Raw genomic sequence first — 19,755 nt, 5'->3', positions numbered from 1 at the left:
AAATTATTTTCTCGCAGAGATCCAACGCGGCATTAATCAAATATGACCGTAGTAGTCTGAAAAACGCGGCGTAAGAATTTATAAAAAGAACCGGCGGTCGTGGTAAACGAAACACAAGGAATCTTTAAAAATCGCGTATCGTTGTGAATTCTTCGCATACACTCTAATTTCAACATTTACCTCATTCTCGCGCCTGTTTCCCCGACTCGCCGTACTCGCGTAATGTATTTACAGCAGGAATTTTCTGCAGGTGCATCGCGAATCGATATCAGAGTCAATTGGATTTTTACGTTTCTCATCGATTTCTGTACTGAACGAAACAATACAACATAGCATATAAATCGGAATTAAAACGAATAAACTTTCCCTGGGCCTAGATTTATTCACACGACACGATATCCAGCGGTTAAAGTGTATTTTATTAACCCACGAATAATTGGATTGGCGTGCTCTGTAATACGTCGATCGTTGTTGGAAGAAACGCGACGACTTAAAAGTATTTTCTCGCGTGACACCCTCCAATCCGCGTAGAATTTGCAACTTACCCCTTCAACTTCGTCATTTTCTAAAAGCACACAGGGAAGCTTGGTTACTCGACGCTTTCCCCTGATTGCTCGTACTATCGTTTAAGGTATGGACGTTGGTCTTTCAAAGAAATTAAAAAAGGTAAGATCGCGGGAGATCGCGTTGCAGAGAATGTTTGTTGATAAGTCCGATACGAAGTCGATTTAAGGACTTCATGAACTAAGAAAAATGTTAAACCTGGTTTCCTTGACGTGAAATAACATTATTCACAATGTTAACCTTCTTTTAGAAAATATTTCGTTTTAATAATTCAGAATAAAAGCTACGAATCTTCGCGCGGAATCATTAACGAGAGATCAAATTGCTTATCAATCATAAGCTTGATTTACAGTGGAATATAACTTCGTCAGAAATTTATCGATCATTGAATTTCACGCTAATCTCTGCCAGTAATGAATTTTCATCACGACTGACGACATCAAGATCGATGTTGACATCTATGTATATGTGTATGATAAGTGTATCCTAATTATCGATTAATGCACTGCAGCTGTGGAATCTAAACAAAGAAACACGGTAGTTAATTCCATTAGACCCGATACACAGCGTCGCAGGCACTGCGATGCCGCTGTGCCATTGTCGTAGACTAGGCTAGGTCCTAGTAATGGGTCGGATCTTAGGGTTATTACGCACTGTCGGAAAATCGCAGGCGACCATGATAGACTCATTGAAGTAATCAGCTGGTACGCGACTAGTCGTCGAATTTAGTCATAGTTTTTGGTCACCCGGCAATCTGCTCGTAACGTTTCTTCGATAAATGCGATCTTGTGACGGTCGATTTAGCAGAAGGTTCTCGGCTAGAAAACGTGTATTATCAGTTAATAGGTTATTACATAAAACCATTCCGAGCGCGTGTCTAACAAATTGCGCTATGGACTTACACAAGTCGCTCCTACAATAACCATTAGCTATTCATACGGATAGCACGTGATGCAAGATACTTTGTTTCTTTGTACGTAGAGCTTGTATCGTACGCTGTATTAGATATTCGTCTGGGCATTATTTCACACATTAGACTGGTGCATATCAAATGTCGTTTCTCGATAGTATAAATTTGGCGAACCAATATTATACAGGGTGGTTGGTAACTGGTGATACAAGCGGAAAGGGGGTGATTCTACGCGAAAAAAGAAGTCGAAAATATAGAATAAAAATTTTTCGTTTGAGGCTTTGTTTTCGAGAAAATCGACTTTGAATTTTCGCTCGGTACGCGTGCACTTTATCACGTCTCGTTATAACGGATCTCACTGTAGATCGTTGTCTCGATGGAAAAATTAAAAAAAAAGAATTAAAAAAATTTTTATTCTATATTTTCGACTTCTTTTTTGGCGTAGAATCACTCCTGTGGCGGATCGGTATCAATAGGACGCTGGTACCAACCGCCAACACTAGAGGGCTACGACGACAACGAGTCTGTCTAACTCGCTAGCGGTCGAATATACGAACGATTGATATAAATGCCGCACCTAGCGAGACTCCCTCTACGTCTAAGGCAGGGACTACCGGGCATAGCCTTACTGACGAGTCCATCAGTAATCCCGGGACGAAAGGCCCTTTCCCCTTTCATCCGTCACACCCCCTTTCCACTTGTACCAGCAGTTACCAACCACCCTGTATATCCATAAAATACTGTCTTGTTGTCGATCGTTGTTAACCATATTAAAGGAAAAGTATTCTGCTGTAGATAATACTCCTGCATTGAACAATTAAAAAAAGAGCACTAATTCGAGATCTTTCATTATTTGTAACTATCTTTTTCATTTCATTTCCACACAAAATTAAAAGATAGGCAGAATAATTTCGCGGCGTCGATAATTAACCAACGATGTAGATACATGATTTAGGAACAAGCAAGACGGACAATGACACACACATAACCCATAATTACTTTTGCTTGTTATTTTCACTCTATTCTGCAAACCGCGTGTGCAAATGTTCGTGCATATCAACGAATGTCTATCAAGTTTAACATCGCCAACTACACTTTCAGACACCTTCTATTTTGCGCTCATTCGTGTCATGCGTTTCGAATTTTGACGTTTTAATTAGTAGCATTTCAATTCACCATAGAGATTATGAATCCGCGAAACAAGTGAAGCGAACGAAATCGACTCGATATGTTTCTCGGAATATTTATTTATAAATTGGATGGTTGCAACTCTGATCGAGAAAGTTACCCTCGCTTCTCCCTCTTTGAAACTAACAAGTTTATCGAACAAATTTTAAGATTCTGAAATTGATTTCGAAGCTTTTTGGTATTATCGCACGACGTTTTAGACAGTAGAATTGAAGTCGGAATCGAAGTTCAGAAGGAATTTCTAATCACTGAAGCCGGAGGTGAAGATGGTAGAAAATATACCGACTCCGACTTCCTGTTTGTAAATTTTACAAACGTCAAAAATATGCACGATATTATTAAAATTTGTAATAAAATTATTTATATATTAATCAAAAATACTTTGTATCTCTGTATTTATAAAAGTATAAGGTATGGATAATCCTCTAATACAGTAATAATAATAAGTAATATAGAAAGGCTGTTACATTTCTATGAGATCTCGTGTTGCACAAAACTGTAAATATTGAAATATAAATATCGAACTTACTGTTTTTCACATTAGAAAGAGAATTTATATAATATATTCTACCGTATATAACAAATATCTTTCTTCTTTACTGGCGCCTTTATCTTCATCATTTTTTTCCCTTTATTTGCTTTCACTGTTAGCATAGTTTTAGGTTTTCATACTCTATATAATATATATGTAAATATACTAAGTATTAATAATTTAATTATTTACATACGTATGTATAATTAGTATGTCAACAATTTATCATAAATGTTGCTCGGAGTCGGGATCGGAGTCAGAGTCGTAGTCGGAAATAAAAAAAGGAGGAATCGGAGTGGGAATCGGGAATTTTGATTGTGCACTCCGTAGCTTTAATTTTAGGGTCGATACAATTTCGAAACACGTGCGCAACAAACGTACATGCTACGTATCTCCACCAGAACTTTAGAACTATCGTTACTCACGTGGCTGAATAAAATACAAGCCTGCTAGCAATGATCACATAACTTTTTGAGTCAACCGCATCCCACGCGATACACTCTACGAAAAGTTGTCCGAACAAAGTTTGGACAGCGTGAGATAATGTCACGAAGGTAACGAAGCGTGACTCTACCTTGCAATTAGCTCGCTGGCGGACGGAATGGATTACCCTTTCCTTTTTTACACGTGCTTCCTCTTTCTCTTTCGGCCGACCCTTCAAGTTATATCACAACACACGAAATTATCTTCCGATCACACGAGTCGAACGATACGAAAGCGAGTTTCTTCTTCCTTCTTTTTTAGCTTTTTTTTTATATTTCTCTTCTTTTAAAAGTTAGCGATCAATTATTTAGCTCGTGCCATGCTTTTGACCAAGAATACGCGATTGTCCGTTTGGAATTAATGCTAGCGAGCTTCATGCGATATTCCATGAATTCTTTAGCGAATGAACGTCATAGAGCGACGTCCATACGAATGTCGATGAATCCTCTCTCTCGTCGTTGCGCCCAACAAAATTTTAATTTTAGGTCGTACAAGTAATATACATTACAAATTTTAGGAGGCAAAAATTTCATTGAATCTCTTGATCCCCTAAGTGCTCTTTTGATGAATTCTTTTCTCCTGAATAATCTACGTACTCCGTGAATAAAAAATTGTCTTCTTACATTCTTTAAATCGCTGGACGAATCTCGTACGAAACAATTACGATTACACGTTTTTGCAAGTATATACTATATCTATAAGAGCTATGTAATTCTAGAATAAAAATTTCCTGGAAGTTTATAAAAATATTATAAACAGTAGTTGTGGCACAATTACGGACGTAAATCTAATTATAGTAATGAAAACATTGGAACTTGATGAAGATATTGTTTTCATTGGAGAAATATTTCGTCGGATTATTTCAAAGAACAAAAATTAACATTACCTTTCTCGTGTTTTTTGGTGTTTCGATTGCTTCAGAAGAAAACTTGTTAACTTTTTTTGCACTTCGCTCACTCCTCGAAAGTATGAAGAAAAGAACAGACTCTATTTCACGGCTATTGAAAACTAACGTATCATACAAATAAGTGAAAACATTCGTCCGCTTCCCATTTGAATAATTTTTTAGGTATAAATATCATATACTTGTCGGGTTTACATTAGAATTAGAGTTAGGGGCGTGAAACGAATCTTCGTTCGGACTACACGATGTCGTTATGCAATAGAGAAGACATTGACTAGTGCAAATACGATTATTATAGAATTGGACAAGTAACCGTGGTAATTAGATACTCGAGAAACTAATGACAATGATCTTAGGTTCAATAACGAATCTGCGGTCAACGGGATGATAGATGAACATGCTCACAATATCTAAGTCGAACTCTTTGTTAAAACGGGGGATATCCACCGAGCGTACAGACACAAAGTAACTCGCTAATACAACCTCACGAGAGAATGACTTTCCATCGCGATGATGCTGCGGAGGAAAACTATGATAGGGTGTGTCTAAGGACACGAGATCATCGGATTCGTCGAGGATAGCCTTCGTTCAGAAGGCGAGGGAAATTGGCGTTGCTGCTAATTGGTCAATCTCCATATCGGTGGTTAGAAAAAGATGCTAGCCGCCCTCGAGAGAAAGTTGCTGGTGGGAGACGCCGTTCGTTGAAAAATAGGTCTCTCCTATCTTCCCGTAGTTGGGACAAAGACTGTTTGTCTGTTTGAAGGACCTTAGGTAACTAGATCTTAGTGTTTATAACGGCCCTCCGGCTAGCTGATCACGTACTGTGGAGACGCGTCAGCATCTGGTAACCATCATACCCGAAGAATAGGATCTGCGTGTGGCGAGCCACGGGACAGAAACCGTTGGAATGTTTACTGTCGCGTGCCGCTACAAATATTTCTTTTAAGGAGAGCTATAGAATTACTCCGTACCTTTGTTAGACAAAGCGTTCATCCCGTGACCGCGGCTACGTTCGGCGACTGGCTGTCGCCTCGAGCCCAAGCTCACTATCACAAATCTCAAACAAATACAATCGGATCGAAAGACGACAATTGTTTAATTACGCCTATGATAGAATCTAGATTACGGTGTTAGGGGATTATCCCGAAGTTCCAAAGGGGAGGCTTCGATGTTCTTTCATCTCCGACATACTTAAACATACATATTTCTACCTTTATACGCTTTTCGAATTAAAATTGGTATATCGTTCTTATCAACAACATTTCCTGTCGTAAAAATGCGTTCAACTTATGATTGCTGGAAGTGTATACATTATACGCATGACCCATATTCGCTAGTCGGGAACAAAAGCAAAGCACGGTGACAGGATGCTATAGGGAAGATCAATCTTTATGAATCGCTATGAAATGTTTCAGCGCGGAAGAATTTCTACAATCCACATTAATATCACATTTTTCACATCGAAAAGCGATTTTTCATCGAGCCTGCCGCTATATTGCATATACATGAATGCACGCAACTCATATAATCGAATCGGCCGTAGAGTTATTCTACACTTCTGGATCGATGAAAACCTGTGAACAAATGTAGCCGCAAAATTCACCTTAACATTGAAATTCAAGGTGAAATCTTTTTCGTTACATCGTATTCTACTCATCATGAGGATCATTATATGGTCGATAGAATTGTGATCAAAGATACTATGGAATCGAACTCTCCTTATTCAAGTAGCTCGTTTGTCGAGGAGCAGATAAAATCTGATACGATATATCGATGCATACTCGTACACATGTATGTATTATATAGTAAGCATTAGCTTAGAATAGCTAATAGAATAGTTTTATAAAGATTTGAAAATCTTCTCATGTTTTAAATCTTAATTAAGTGTGGATATCTGTATTCTCGCCATTATCGCAGATATGTACTTTATCTGTTTAATTGAGAACAATTTTATTTATTATACAGATAATCTTCGATATGAATTGAATACATGTAACTGCTACGTTCGCTGCTCTACATCTTAGATACGTACTTTAGCAAAGTCATTTTTCTGAGCGATCGGCATTTCATAACACAAAATCCTAATCCTATAAGGTACCAGGTCCCGCTGTATCTCGTCCATGATAAAGCAAAGTACATCCTTGACAATGCATTTTTGCTTCAAGCGAACAACTTAAATGGTTCTCAAGATACAAGACTTAAAAGCGTAGCGCTAAAAACCGAATGGCGGTCGAAATTCAGGAAACGAACTGACCCATATCTTTTCCTAGATATACCGGTGGTAGTAGTAAAAAAGATGCTAAGTCAGCGTCTGTCGCAGACCAGACCGCGAACACGAAGCTTGCGATGCAATGGGTCGAGGAAAATGCGTCAGAGAGAGAATCGTGTGTACAAGTAAGAAGCGGGTAGTGTATTGCTCGAAATTACGGTCGGCGGCAAAAACTGGTATGGGTGTAAAACAAAAATTACTTTGAAAGGTAGAGTTTTTCGTTTCTGATCTGGAGATTTTAAGTATTGCAAACGCGTATAACGCGTATGGTAAAAGAAAGCCCACTGTGACCTGATATTTTTGTAAATAAAAGTGCATGTGTCATGAGAAAATATGTTTGATAAAGAATTCTAGCGTGTGAACATATGTAGGTGTGTGTGTATGAGCGTGGAAAGCCATAAAAAAAAAATAGTTGCTATGTCCAAAGGGCAAATGATCAAAGAATGAAGACTTGATTGAGCATAATAATTGTCACGTATAATTAAATTATTATAATCTATATCTACGTTTTACATCTTACACTTCACTGATATATTTTTTATAATGAGCCCTATCTATAAATATAGTTTTAATAATTTTTTTATATTATCTCTGCCAATAATATTTCGTTTCGAAATAGACTGCATTTCAATAAAAATTCAAAGAAGCTGGAACGCTTGCCACTACGTGAAAAGAAATCTTCGATAAGAAATAGTATTACTTTTGAGGCAATATCTCTTTATTCTATTAATCAGGATATATTGTACATATCCACTAAAAAAGGCAGGATTCTTCTTTCCATCTGCGTTATGTCGTTAATGGAATTCAAGTACTTATAAATTTCAAGCGAACGGATTTTGAGAAACTTAACAAACTTTGCAGAAACGTTCCCCAATTGAAAAAAGATCAAAGATCCATTATCGAGATTAAAAGAAGAGAGGAGAAACGAGGGAAAAGACAACACGACGATAAAGATGTTAGAAGTGTATCTACCTGATATCTGATTAAGAATTGGTCACGGTATAGTACGATATTACTTTCGATAATAGAATATCGATTTCCAATTAATCTCGAGAGGACGAACCATTGAATTTTAAACCAGCCGCACTTCAACGCCTATTATAATACATACACCATGTACCTATATGGGTTGCAACCTAGTTACGAAAGCAGAAATCCTCAATGGAATGGAAACTTAGACGAGGAAAGCCGGAGGAAACTTTAATGCCACAGTTTTCAAACAAGCTGCCACAGTCTCCAACTTTTTTCGTCTTGAGATTTGAAAATTTCAATCCCGAGAAATTTCCCTACGTTTCCTCATTTGTATTATGTTTTTAAAATGATATTCTATGCTGCTATTCGGTGTCAGTCGACATTACGTGTATAGTACTAAAACCGGAATTTGTAATACGAATACATTTATTATTTAATATTACAAATAAAATAAATTTGTTGATCTTTATTTTCTTTTGTATTTGTTAGAAAATAGATGTGTGTACATCCGTATTGTACCAGCAAGGAATGAAAGAGAGGAAAACAAAAGGAAAACACGGAATGAATGAATATGCAATAAAACAAATTCATTCCTGTTTGAGATGTATAAGAGAATAGAGCGGTGTGCGTTAATACTTCGTTATTCCGTTACATATAAAATAGTTATTTTGTTAATAATAAATATATAAATTATGTATTTAGTAAAACGTTATATATTATTACTTTAAAAGTGTTTCTTTTCGTTACATGCGTATACACATATCACTGTTGATCCTCTCCTGAAAGGAGAATAAATTCTATCGCCACGTGGATTATAGTTGAATTCCATAGCGAATAGAAACACATATAACGATGTTTGAGTATAGCAGATTGTTGCAGGTTGTATAGGTCGATTACAACGTTCTACTAATAACGTAGGATATTGGTTTTATTAAAATATAACTTATTAAAATACATTTATCGCACAAATGAAAGTTTGACTAGTGATGATGATATTAATTAATTAGTTGGCATAATACATTTCGTTAGAAAAATTTCACGTTTTAAAAACATTATCTAACTTTCTAATGGAGTTCTGCTATAAAATCGTATTACGTCTCTTTGATCGTTCCTTTCTTCTTTACTTGAACGTTTCCGAATTTATTAACTATATTCCCGTAAATTTTGCTTGTTCGAGCGATGTATAAACGTATAAAATTCATTCTGTTTTTAATACAATAAGTTTTATCGCATACTGAACGCATTAAACGAATAAAATGACATAGAAATGTCGAATTTCAAGTACCAATTCAACGTTCCTGTATAGTTCTGTTCTGTTTCCTGTATAAGTATCGAAATACTTTTTAAATGGTAAAAAAAAGGGCTAAACATTCGGAATGCTTTTTCTTTTTGATATTTCCATTCATAAAATTATTTCACGTTTTCTTTTACCATATTTTCGATATCCGTGTTAGCGAGTTTCATATTTTCTAAACGAATAAAAGAAATAAAATTGAGAACTCACCTTCTCCTCCATTTTGGAGACGACATTATCGACGGCATTCTCCGCCGATTTCGCAAGGGCTGTAGCTTGCTCCTTTCTCGACATGTGGCCACGGAAAGATGCCTGGATTTTGGTCGCCGCGTCGCAAAGCTCTGTCAACCAAAGAGAAAAGTGCTCTTAAGTTAATATCGATAGACGAGCATAGGATCGATACGTTCTAGCCTTGTCAAGTCGAGGAAACGGGATTCCAAGTTTCAAGCTTTTTGCACTGACAGTATAAAAGTGTCTTCCTACGAAAAACTGCTTTGACATTGAGGAAATTTATTTTTAGAGCGAAACGTGATTCTCAGAATTTTATTTATTTCAGTATATATTTTATTCAGAAATATCGCCGAAAAAGGAGAAATGTGGTAATACGATATTGTGGTACAGCGGTTATGGTTAGTAGTGATATTACGTATGTGCCTGTTCATTATCTAATGTACAAGTAATTTACAAAAATTTGCCTAAAATTTTAGAAACATCTAGTATTTAGTATGCAATGTATTTTTAAAAATAGATTCTGTTATTTCATTTTGTATTTTTTAAGAAAATCTAAAAATCTCTTACGGATTCAAGGCAAGAAACAGGAAAATGGTTTTCACACTCACACAAGCACATCAGTCTCAGCGAGAGCCTGTCATTCGGAATCAAGTTTAACCACTGTTCAATTCGTTGAATCGTGTCGACCGCTTTGAAAAAACAATGGCTGACCCAGTTCTGAATCGAGGATCAATTTCGAATTCGGTATTGTGCAAATTCAACTGACTTGCAGTTGATCCGTTCGCGAAATACAGTTGCTCCGAATTTGCACAGTGAGCAAAATCGTTAATTACACAAGTATTGAATAAAGTATCCTCGATTAAACTCTCATATCAGTATAATATATCTTACGATGATAAAAGATATCACTTACTGTGTTTTGCTTCTACATTTAGTTCTTATAAAAATATTTCCGCGACTATATTTGGAAGTTTCTACCGGAAAAATTAGTTTCCTTTGCGGTCGAAATATCGAAAAGCTGGAAACGAAGACAAAACAAGAAAGATCGACGGATGGTTGGTCAACAAGAATTAAAATCGATATTTAATCATATTGAACAATATGAAAAAAGTAAAAAAAAAACAACAGAAATGGATCATATAACGGCGCGATATTAGGCTATCGCGCTGTAATAGCCTAATATCCTAATGTGATAGCCTAATATCACGCCGTTAAATGGTCCATTTCTGTTATTTTACTTTTTTCATATTGTTCAATGTTCATAATCATTTCATTTTCGACCTAGCAGGACAATTTTATGCACGTCGTTTAAATTTATTTTTCTTTTGTTACGTATGCTTTAACCTTCCTTTTAATCATTGACCTTTTATCATTTTCTCACCTTATCGAAGATAGATGTTTCGTTAATAACTGTATTAAATATGAAATTTAGCTTTTTATCAGCTAGAATTCCAAGTTTAAAATTATAATTGCATCGAGAAAAATATTCTAATCGCATAGAGAGCGAGATTATTCTTATGTCTTGGAATTAATTTTGTATCAGTTAATCAATATTAGTCGATCTCTGTCAGTCAATCTTTGTCAGTCGACTTTCCTGAATTTGCTCTATGTCAACGGACGTCTATGAATTTCTGTGATTTTGGTCTCTGTGAGTGAGTACCTATTAGCCAAAATTCACTCAATCTCTTCCTCTTCGCAAGAGTAAACATTGCTAGCGTATTTTTCTTTTTACGTTTTAAACAACGAATAAACTTGTCTTCCATTTTTGGCAAGTTATGTAATATCCTCCATTTTACACATTCTATTTGTACATTATGCCTGAAGCAAAACGTTGAAATATCGTGCGTCTTATATTCCACAAGCTTATAACATAAAATTACAGTCAGAGGTAAAATTAAATTTTCATACAAATACGGTCTTTGTTCTATTTCCTCGATCCATGCTACGAATATAACTCGATATTATGAGCCAAAGTATAAACTTTGTGTTTTCTTATTCTTCACTCTTACATCACGAAATGACATAGTACGCAATACACGTACAATTGATCAATTTTAGGCGATAAAATATGGTCGACATTCTAATGGGAAATTACAAACCACGTAGCCAAATAGCATTCGTGGCTAAAAATTTCTGAGTAACTGTATCGTTATTAAAACGATTCTCACTGGTCTCATTCCGTACCGTATCTGTAAATAAATATTAATTGAGATTCGTATTTCGGCCAAAACCATTCATATTTCATCGAGAAACGGTCGGCAAATTGTCTAATTCCGGTTTCGTCATCGCTAGTATTTCATCGTCGCTAATGGACGCTGTTACTCTACATTATTTCACGGTGCTCAGCCTGTCAGTTAGGATTATTTCGCGTTTCTCGAACCGCAAAGTTAAAGAGGCTATTGCTGAAAATTTTCTATTAATTTTATCTTTTGTGAAACGACGAGTGACTAATTAGTATCACGATCAAAATCGTCATTGTTTATTGTTTATTATATACGAGAATAATTTCATTGGAATGTACAAAGTTAATATATATCTATTTATATATATAAATAAACATTACAACTATTTACAACCAAAACTAAAACTATGATACAATGAAGTACGGCATAGTGACTTTCTGATATGTGAGAAAAAGATTCAAAAAATATATCAATTGCAGAAAATACATTATAAATATTAATGGTCATGCGATTTATGCCGATGCGATAAGCAAATTCAGTGTTATGTGATTGAACATAAATAGAAAATTTCATGGTACTGCAGATTTCTCACTGGAATACTAATTTTGAATCTCTCCATAATATCGAGACGCTCTACGAGATCAGTAAACACTTTGCGTACAAATAGGATATGATGAGGCTTTGTTTTACTTTCCAATGTTATGAAACCAAGGTTATGAATTTATTAATAAATAAAGTGGCATATCAAAACAGTGAGAAGAAAATTTTACCGAAGGTTCATTACGATGTACGGGGTGTATAAACAGTAAGTGTAACAACCACTGCAGTGTAATTTTACGCCTCTGAGTCAATGGACACTCGTAAAAAAAGTTCGTGCAAAGTTGACCTCGATTGAACATGATCTTCGAGGTCAGAATTATTGTAACGTATTTTACTCAAAAAGAAGGAATGTCTTCCGCGAGCAGAGATCTGCCATTATTCCTATATTCTCACATATATTTCACGAGCTAATTTGTAATTTCCTGTTTTTTCGTATATAGCACGCTACTTTCTCATTAAATGTGAATATAGATGTAAACACATTGTGAATAAAGCTAGTTTAAGAATTATTAAAACTTATTCTTATTAATATTCTTTTCCGGAAGAAATGATCATTTCCAACCCATGATCCCTTTGAGACTTTTGTTCATCGTGATGTGTAAAATATAATGGAGTAGCAACGAAAACAGATTTTCTCCTTGATAATAATACTCAAAGTTAGTTTTACATGAACTTTTTTCTACAAATCTCCATCGATCTAGAGTCGTAGAATCACGCTACGGTGGCTTTTACACTTACTTTTTATACCCTCTGCACATATATGTGTACATTTACACAGACGATATTTCTGCTATTATTACTATTAGTAATTTAGTGCCGTTAGAAAAAATAATATCGTCGACATTAACGTCGCCAGATTTTACCACGATTAAATAAGATATATCTTTTATGGGCAAATAATTATTCGCAAACGATAGTGATCCATGGAAATAGAACTGTTTTAACTAGTGGTATAGCGACTGCTATAAGCAGGCAGTGGAATAAATAATAATTAGTGGAATAAAGTGGAATAAATGATAAAGCAATCTTCCAAACGTGATGATGTATCGTCATCAAATAAGTATTGAACGTTTATGAAAACATTTTTCGACTCGTTGTCAGATATAGATTTCACAATTTGAGCTCACCTGTATCCTTAACTTTATTATTACAATTTTTCTAACCTCGATTAGAACAATTTTGAAATTTATAGAACTTCAATCTTTATTTTTAATTAAAAACAATCGAAATCGCGATCACTTTAACGCGTAAATAAATTTCTTCTATAATTTCCCTAGAGGAGGATAGCATATGTGTAAAGTAAATTTGCAGGCAGTGACACAGGTGGATCGTGTTACATCGCCGATAAAAGTTTGCTTTTACCGGCGGTAAATTAATTCACGTTAACTGACGAGCAAAACAAACGATATAGAGTACAATCAATTTTTACGCGAAAAAGCGAGATGGTGGACGACAATATAATAAATCGCCCAACAATAAGTTGCCATAAATCATTGTTTCAAACAATAATATCGCGATTAAGCTAGATATATAAAACGAAGCTACGAAATCGAAGTACGAAATGTTCAACTTTAAAAACATAAATTCTTTCATTTTTGACAATGTTACATCTACTGGATAAATTAAACGAAAATTATTTAAACTGTTAGAAGATATTCGCGTGTCAACAATGACGTACTTTTAAGGTGCATCACAGAGACGTTATTTTACTTTGATAGCATTTGTAACAAATACTTTGTCTGTTTCCGATGGACAATCTTGTGTCATATAGAATTGTTTGGGAAGAGTTTGAGAGGGTTTAAAAATGATAAAAGTACGAGGGTATTTTCTCAAGGATAAACGCACCCAAGAATAGCACGAGTTTATTCCAAATTCAAAATCTCAAAATCTAATGCAATGTATGCTTAAAAGATTTGGCCAATCTTTGTCAGGAGAGAATTTTCTTTGTATAATATTTTTATAAAACATTTTTTAATATTAATTAGACGGCATACACAAAGTTCCGTTATATCAGACTAAAAGATTATTGAAATAAAAAGATTATAGAATAAGATTAAGTCATGGATAAATTAATCAAACGGGGCGTGACAATATAAATTTTCTATAGGACGAAAAACAATTGCCGGACGAGCGCCAGATAATTAATCATCGCTAAATAAAGTTACACAAAGCACAACCGATTTTGCAAACCGTCAGTGTCAAACTTCTGCAAAGTTATTCGCTTTATATGTGTCAAAATTGCGATATATCTTTGACATTAAACGGTTCCGTCGGGGATATCCATTGGTCACGAATCTTTACACATTGTCATAATAATTGTAATAGCAAGAAATCTATCCTGCGTTATCATTATATGATTGCCTAACCGAATATTTATGTCCGTTTCCTATCTCAGAAGCGTAGATAGGATCCTATCGAATATGTAAATTTCCGGGAACGTTGCAAAGTCGATCTAGCCGTGAAGATCTGGGTCATGAAACGGCCCTGAAAATCGCAAGCAATTTTCGTGGAATTTCCAAGATCCCAAGTCAAAATTCAGTGACGGTAACAACCTTTAGGAAGATTTTCATGACCCTCGGGGAACCGCTACCGAGAAAACTGTCACACGAGGAGGAGAATGCCAGTCAACTTTATGACGACTCTCGTTTGCGGACTGTCTTCTCCATCCACTTTACGAACTACAAAATTTGATCTCGTATATAACACGGCTATCGAGCGTGATGACATCGTTACAGAAGAAAGAACAAGTGAAATGTAAGCATATGGTTCTTCTAAAGCTTTTTCTCAAATCCTCCTCGTGACCTTTTTTCACTGCTGACAACACTACAACATGGCTGTATGATCTGGCGAGTACATGATATAACATAGTTTCTATTTAAAAATATGATAAGAACCAATTACCGAATTTAATTTAACAACATATTCAAAAAATAAGATTGTATCTATCGTGCATAAAATTTATTGAAAAAAGGTATTCGTCTAAATTAATACGACACAGAGAGAAAAAGTACAGTCTACTAAATTATAATCATTAAATTTGTCGAAATATAATTCGAGGGCAGTGAAATGAACAAATAAGCTTTCGAGAAGTTTTCTCATTACCGAATGGAAACGTAGAGACACTACAGTTGCAATTGGCTAAATTATTATTTTTTATACTCGTTACAAGAAATAAAGAATCGATGGTGATTCCATCAAACAAAGAACGTCCCATTGAAAAATAAACTTTCGTGATGCTCTTAATGGTGAGAAGGGTGCAAGTAACAGAAATTATTTTGTATTTATTACGGGATAAAGTTCGAAAATGATTAGTTTCATACATATAACAATAATTTCTAATAATGCAATAGTGAAAACGAAAGAAAATATTGGCAATTCCATTTTTCTACCTAAAATACGATATATGTATGTCGGAATTCTATCGCGGCTGACTTGATATGATGCACGTAAAATTATGAAATCGTGGCTCGCATAAACTCGAAACTGACGAGCTGATTGTATGTGAACAAAAATATAAATACATATGCAAAGTGTTTAGACGCATACAGAATAAATCACATCTGCTTGTTATGGTGAATACTTTTACAATGTAATAACATTGTGCGATCGAAAGCTGAATTTTGGAGAAAGGATGAATTATTTCGATAACGATGAACATACCATACGTTCAACGTTCAGAATTCAGTAAAACGGTTCGTATTAATATTACAATATCAATGGAATTTCAGAAACTTATATAAACTTTTAATGTTGCTGCTTATTAAAACCGCTTGCAATTTTAAACGTAAATATGTTTTTAAAAATATGGTGTATTATGTAAGTGCAGCTAGTTATTTTCAATTCTGAACCACTACTAATCAAATACATATATACGTATATAATACCTCAGAGTTCCGATTTATATCGATTTATATTCGATTTATATTCGATTTATATTTATCTATATTTTAATAGAACATGAACGAGCGAAAATACTACTTTAACCTCTTTACTTTAAAACCTACTTTAATGCATCAAAATTATCCAATCTCAGTGGCACATCGTTATATAAAATACATATAACATAGAATTATACGAGATATATGTGTATAGTAGAAAGGATGCTGGCAGAGAGGTAAAGCTCTTTAGCTCTCGAGGAGAAACGAAGGATGTTTTCAAGGTGACTGAACGAGATTGGCAGGAAAAGGAGAGTTCTAAAATTAAAGACATCCCTTTTGGGAACGATTTCGAGGGTTCGCACGTGACACTCACCCTTGTCGTCGGCGCGGAACTCCTGCTGAAGTTGTTCTTTGGTTGGCTCTGAGTTTGATTTGGTCCCCGTCTGCTTTATCGAGGATTCAGTCTCTTTCATACTCTTCCTGGCGTGATGGCCACGGAAAGCTGCTTGTATCCTGGTTGCAGCCGCTTCCCTTTCTTTGTCCGTACCCTTTTCTTCCTTCTTCCCCTCTTCTTTTTTCTCGTTCGAATTTTTCGAATCTGCCTCCTTCTTTCCCTCTTGCGACTTTTTTTGTGAAGCTTCTTGCGACTCTACTTTCGTTGAGCTGCTTTCTGCGTTTGAGATATCTGAAAATTCATCAATAATTACTAATCGTATAGTTTACATTTATTTTTAAAGACTCTGAGAGACAATATTTTAAAAGAGTATTTGTATCGTAGTTTTCTCTGTTATGGATATAATAATTAGTATATATACAGTTCCAAGAGAATTCCGTGACAAAAAGTGGCGAATATTATTAATGAATATGATTTCGCTTGACAATTTCGAAGGAATAACTTCCATATTTTTGCTCTGATGCGTTGCTCATACATATTTCTCAATTGAATACAAAATTCTTTCGATTATATAAAAATTCTTCCGATACACGTGTATCATTTTATTCGCGATGTGTGTTTCTAACGTATGTGTAACTGTATGAACGCGCAATGTCAATCAAGGGATTTAATCATACGTTCCAAAATGCACGTACGCATACGCAATTCCCTTTGTACTCGTGTTTCATATAGTTGTCTTGATTAAACTTGATTAAACTCCAAGAATCGGAATTCTCAGTTTTCCACTTTAGCTTCGTATGAACTATCAATCTATTAACTTCTTATCTTATTATTCCATTATCGATCATGAAATGTACACACATAAAATTCTTTGAATACCTTATTAAATAAATTTCACAATATAAAATTAGGAAGTACAGTTTTTCAATCAATTTCCTTCTATTCCAAAATATTCGAAACTTAATAAAACGAAACGGAAAAAAGGAACTTTAAGCTCTATGATAATCTTGTCTTTCGAATTAACGCAGGTTCATCTGTAAGATAATCGGATATCTCTTTGTAAGTATAAAAATCCTAAGATTTATCTCAAATAAAGAATACATATATACAATATGTGTGTATATAGGAAGAGATATAGATTACCCAGTATTATGAACGCAAGAAAGAAAAAGAAGAAGAAAAAAGAAGAAAAGAAAGAAATGAAAAAGAGAAAAGGAACATTGTACCTAGTCGCGTGGGAGGCAGAGAAAGAAAGAAAACTGTGAATCATTGCTAGCGCACAGTTAGTGACACATACAGACTCTACATATACGCACACCTTCTTTCTAACTACGCGCCTCTAATTACTAGGTTGGTCGTATTTCGTGCAGGACCTATTTCGAGACGGCAGTTCGCTTTTTCGCTGGCTGGCGTATGCCTCAAGGAATCTCTTTTATCTCGAAGGAGAAACGTCCAATATTAATCAGAGAAAAGAGCGAGCGAATTAAAAATTTAGAACCAGGAAATATAAGACAGATAATCGCGATACCTCCGGCTGAATTTCCTGAAATTTTCTGCTACAAACTGTAAAATATAGGGAGAGTGACAAGAGTATGAGTTCTTCAACAGAGAACAAAGAGATAAGCTAGATCGAATAAATTAAATTAAATAAATTTAAGCATATAATGTATCGGTATTATCAAACATTATTTATAAATTTACAACGTCGCAAAGATAATCCACCGAATGTAAAACCGTCGAAACAACAGCCAAAGTAGAAGTTATGCATGACAAAATTAATATTCTCCAAGATTAAAAATCGGACTTAATTCTTCAACTGACACGCATCTCGACTATATAAAATCAACAATCAGAATGGTTTATTGCTTACGATTAAAAGCTATGCGGTGTTGCGTTTAGTGGGTTCAAAAAATAAAATTGGCGAATTTATCGAAAACCTATCAAAATAAATTTTGTTTATTAAACATCGATTAAACGTGCTTCGTTTGGTTTCGCTAATTGTTTAATCCCTTAAGCGCTAACGCTGCGTTAACACGATATGTCTATCTATAAATTTTCATGTAACTATTCGCTGTATCTGATACCTAATCCAACTTATTTTCTTCTATATAATACTTAACATAGAGGACAACGAATCGTCATTAACTAAAATAAAGGTCACGATTGAAACAAGATTTGATACAATACGGTGGATATGAAGCAGCCTCTGGATTAAGAGCCTCTAGATTGACTGGGATAGTTAATTGTCTTACGCGTCTCACCTTCCCCATCGAGTAATTCGTGGTTTTCGCGAGATGTGAGTTCAGGTTTACTTTCGTCCTTCGTCTTCGACTAATAAGGATAGAGACAATTAAAGATAGAAAATGGAATTCGGAAAGTCGCGTCGCCACATGCAATTGAGAAAATTATTTCAGCAATTGTAAATAATTGGTTTTATTGGCAAACTAACTGGCTTCGTGTTTCGATTTCTACTCGCTAATCAACTTCGATAATTGGCAAATGTTTGCTTTAGGCTTGAAAATTGTTTCAGTTCTAAGTAGAAAGTTCAAAATATAATATAACTGATAGTATAATATTCACGTAAAGTTTCATAAAATATTTGACGAGCTAGAGTTCGAGCGATAGTTTCTAGTTGCATCTGAAAACAAAGGTACAGGCAGAACGAGACGAACGCTTCGTAGATGTCTTCAATGACAAATTCGAAAGCGCTCTTTGCGATGGAAAAATCGGCATAAAAAATCACGAGCATTGAATGGCAACAAGATTTCCTCGATATCTCGGTCGCGAATGTTTCTCCTTTATTTTTTGCATTTCGTTGCACGCAATCGTGTCCTACATGATTTTTCTTACCGGTAGTTGTGTCCGAGATCGTCGAATCCCTCGGGAAGCAGTAATCCCATAACTTTTAACAAAGATAAACGCAGTCTAGTTTACTGGAATTTTTCGAAAGATAAAGTAAAATACATCTAACATATACACCTGCCTTCGTCCAATCTGCGAGAATATTTACCTATGACCTAGTTACGATTTGATGATAAAATTCTCTGTAATTGCAAACCGTTTCTCGGAAGCTAATGGTATTTGCAAATTAAAGAAATTAACATTGCGATGATTCCTTCGTGGAATAATCACTTTAAGATTAATCTGATCCTCCTAATTTAGTTGGTCTTCCCTTTTTAAATTAATTTACGATGTAACATCAGCTAGTAAATAATATTATTATGTACAACATCAAATAGCTACTTAATAATCTACTATAGCACTTTGCGAATGGTTATGAATAAGACAATATATATAAATATAAATTAAATACTATTTACAACATTCGTTTGTGAATAGGTAATAACGGAGAG

The 19,755-nt window shown here is 35.0% G+C and overlaps 1 protein-coding gene across 1 annotated transcript in view; it reads right to left on the bottom strand.

Moving 5' to 3' along the window:
• The window catches only part of LOC117211039 (HIRA-interacting protein 3), an 88,157-nt gene that overhangs the window by 28,226 nt on the left and 40,176 nt on the right, over positions 1–19,755 (bottom strand). Inside the window, exons 2-3 of the mRNA XM_033454600.1 lie at positions 16,382–16,693; positions 9,327–9,457 (exon numbers count right to left, since the gene is read on the bottom strand). Of these exons, the coding sequence (XP_033310491.1) occupies positions 9,327–9,457; positions 16,382–16,693 (443 nt within the window). The remainder of the gene's footprint in view (positions 1–9,326; positions 9,458–16,381; positions 16,694–19,755) is intronic.

Source organism: Bombus bifarius, unplaced genomic scaffold (genome assembly GCF_011952205.1).
Source record: "Bombus bifarius isolate JDL3187 unplaced genomic scaffold, Bbif_JDL3187 scf7180000008214, whole genome shotgun sequence".
In the NCBI taxonomy this organism is placed as follows: Eukaryota; Metazoa; Arthropoda; class Insecta; order Hymenoptera; family Apidae; genus Bombus; species Bombus bifarius.
The sequence above is the reverse complement of the archived record's forward strand: the minus strand, read 5'-3'. Positions and strand labels throughout refer to the sequence as shown.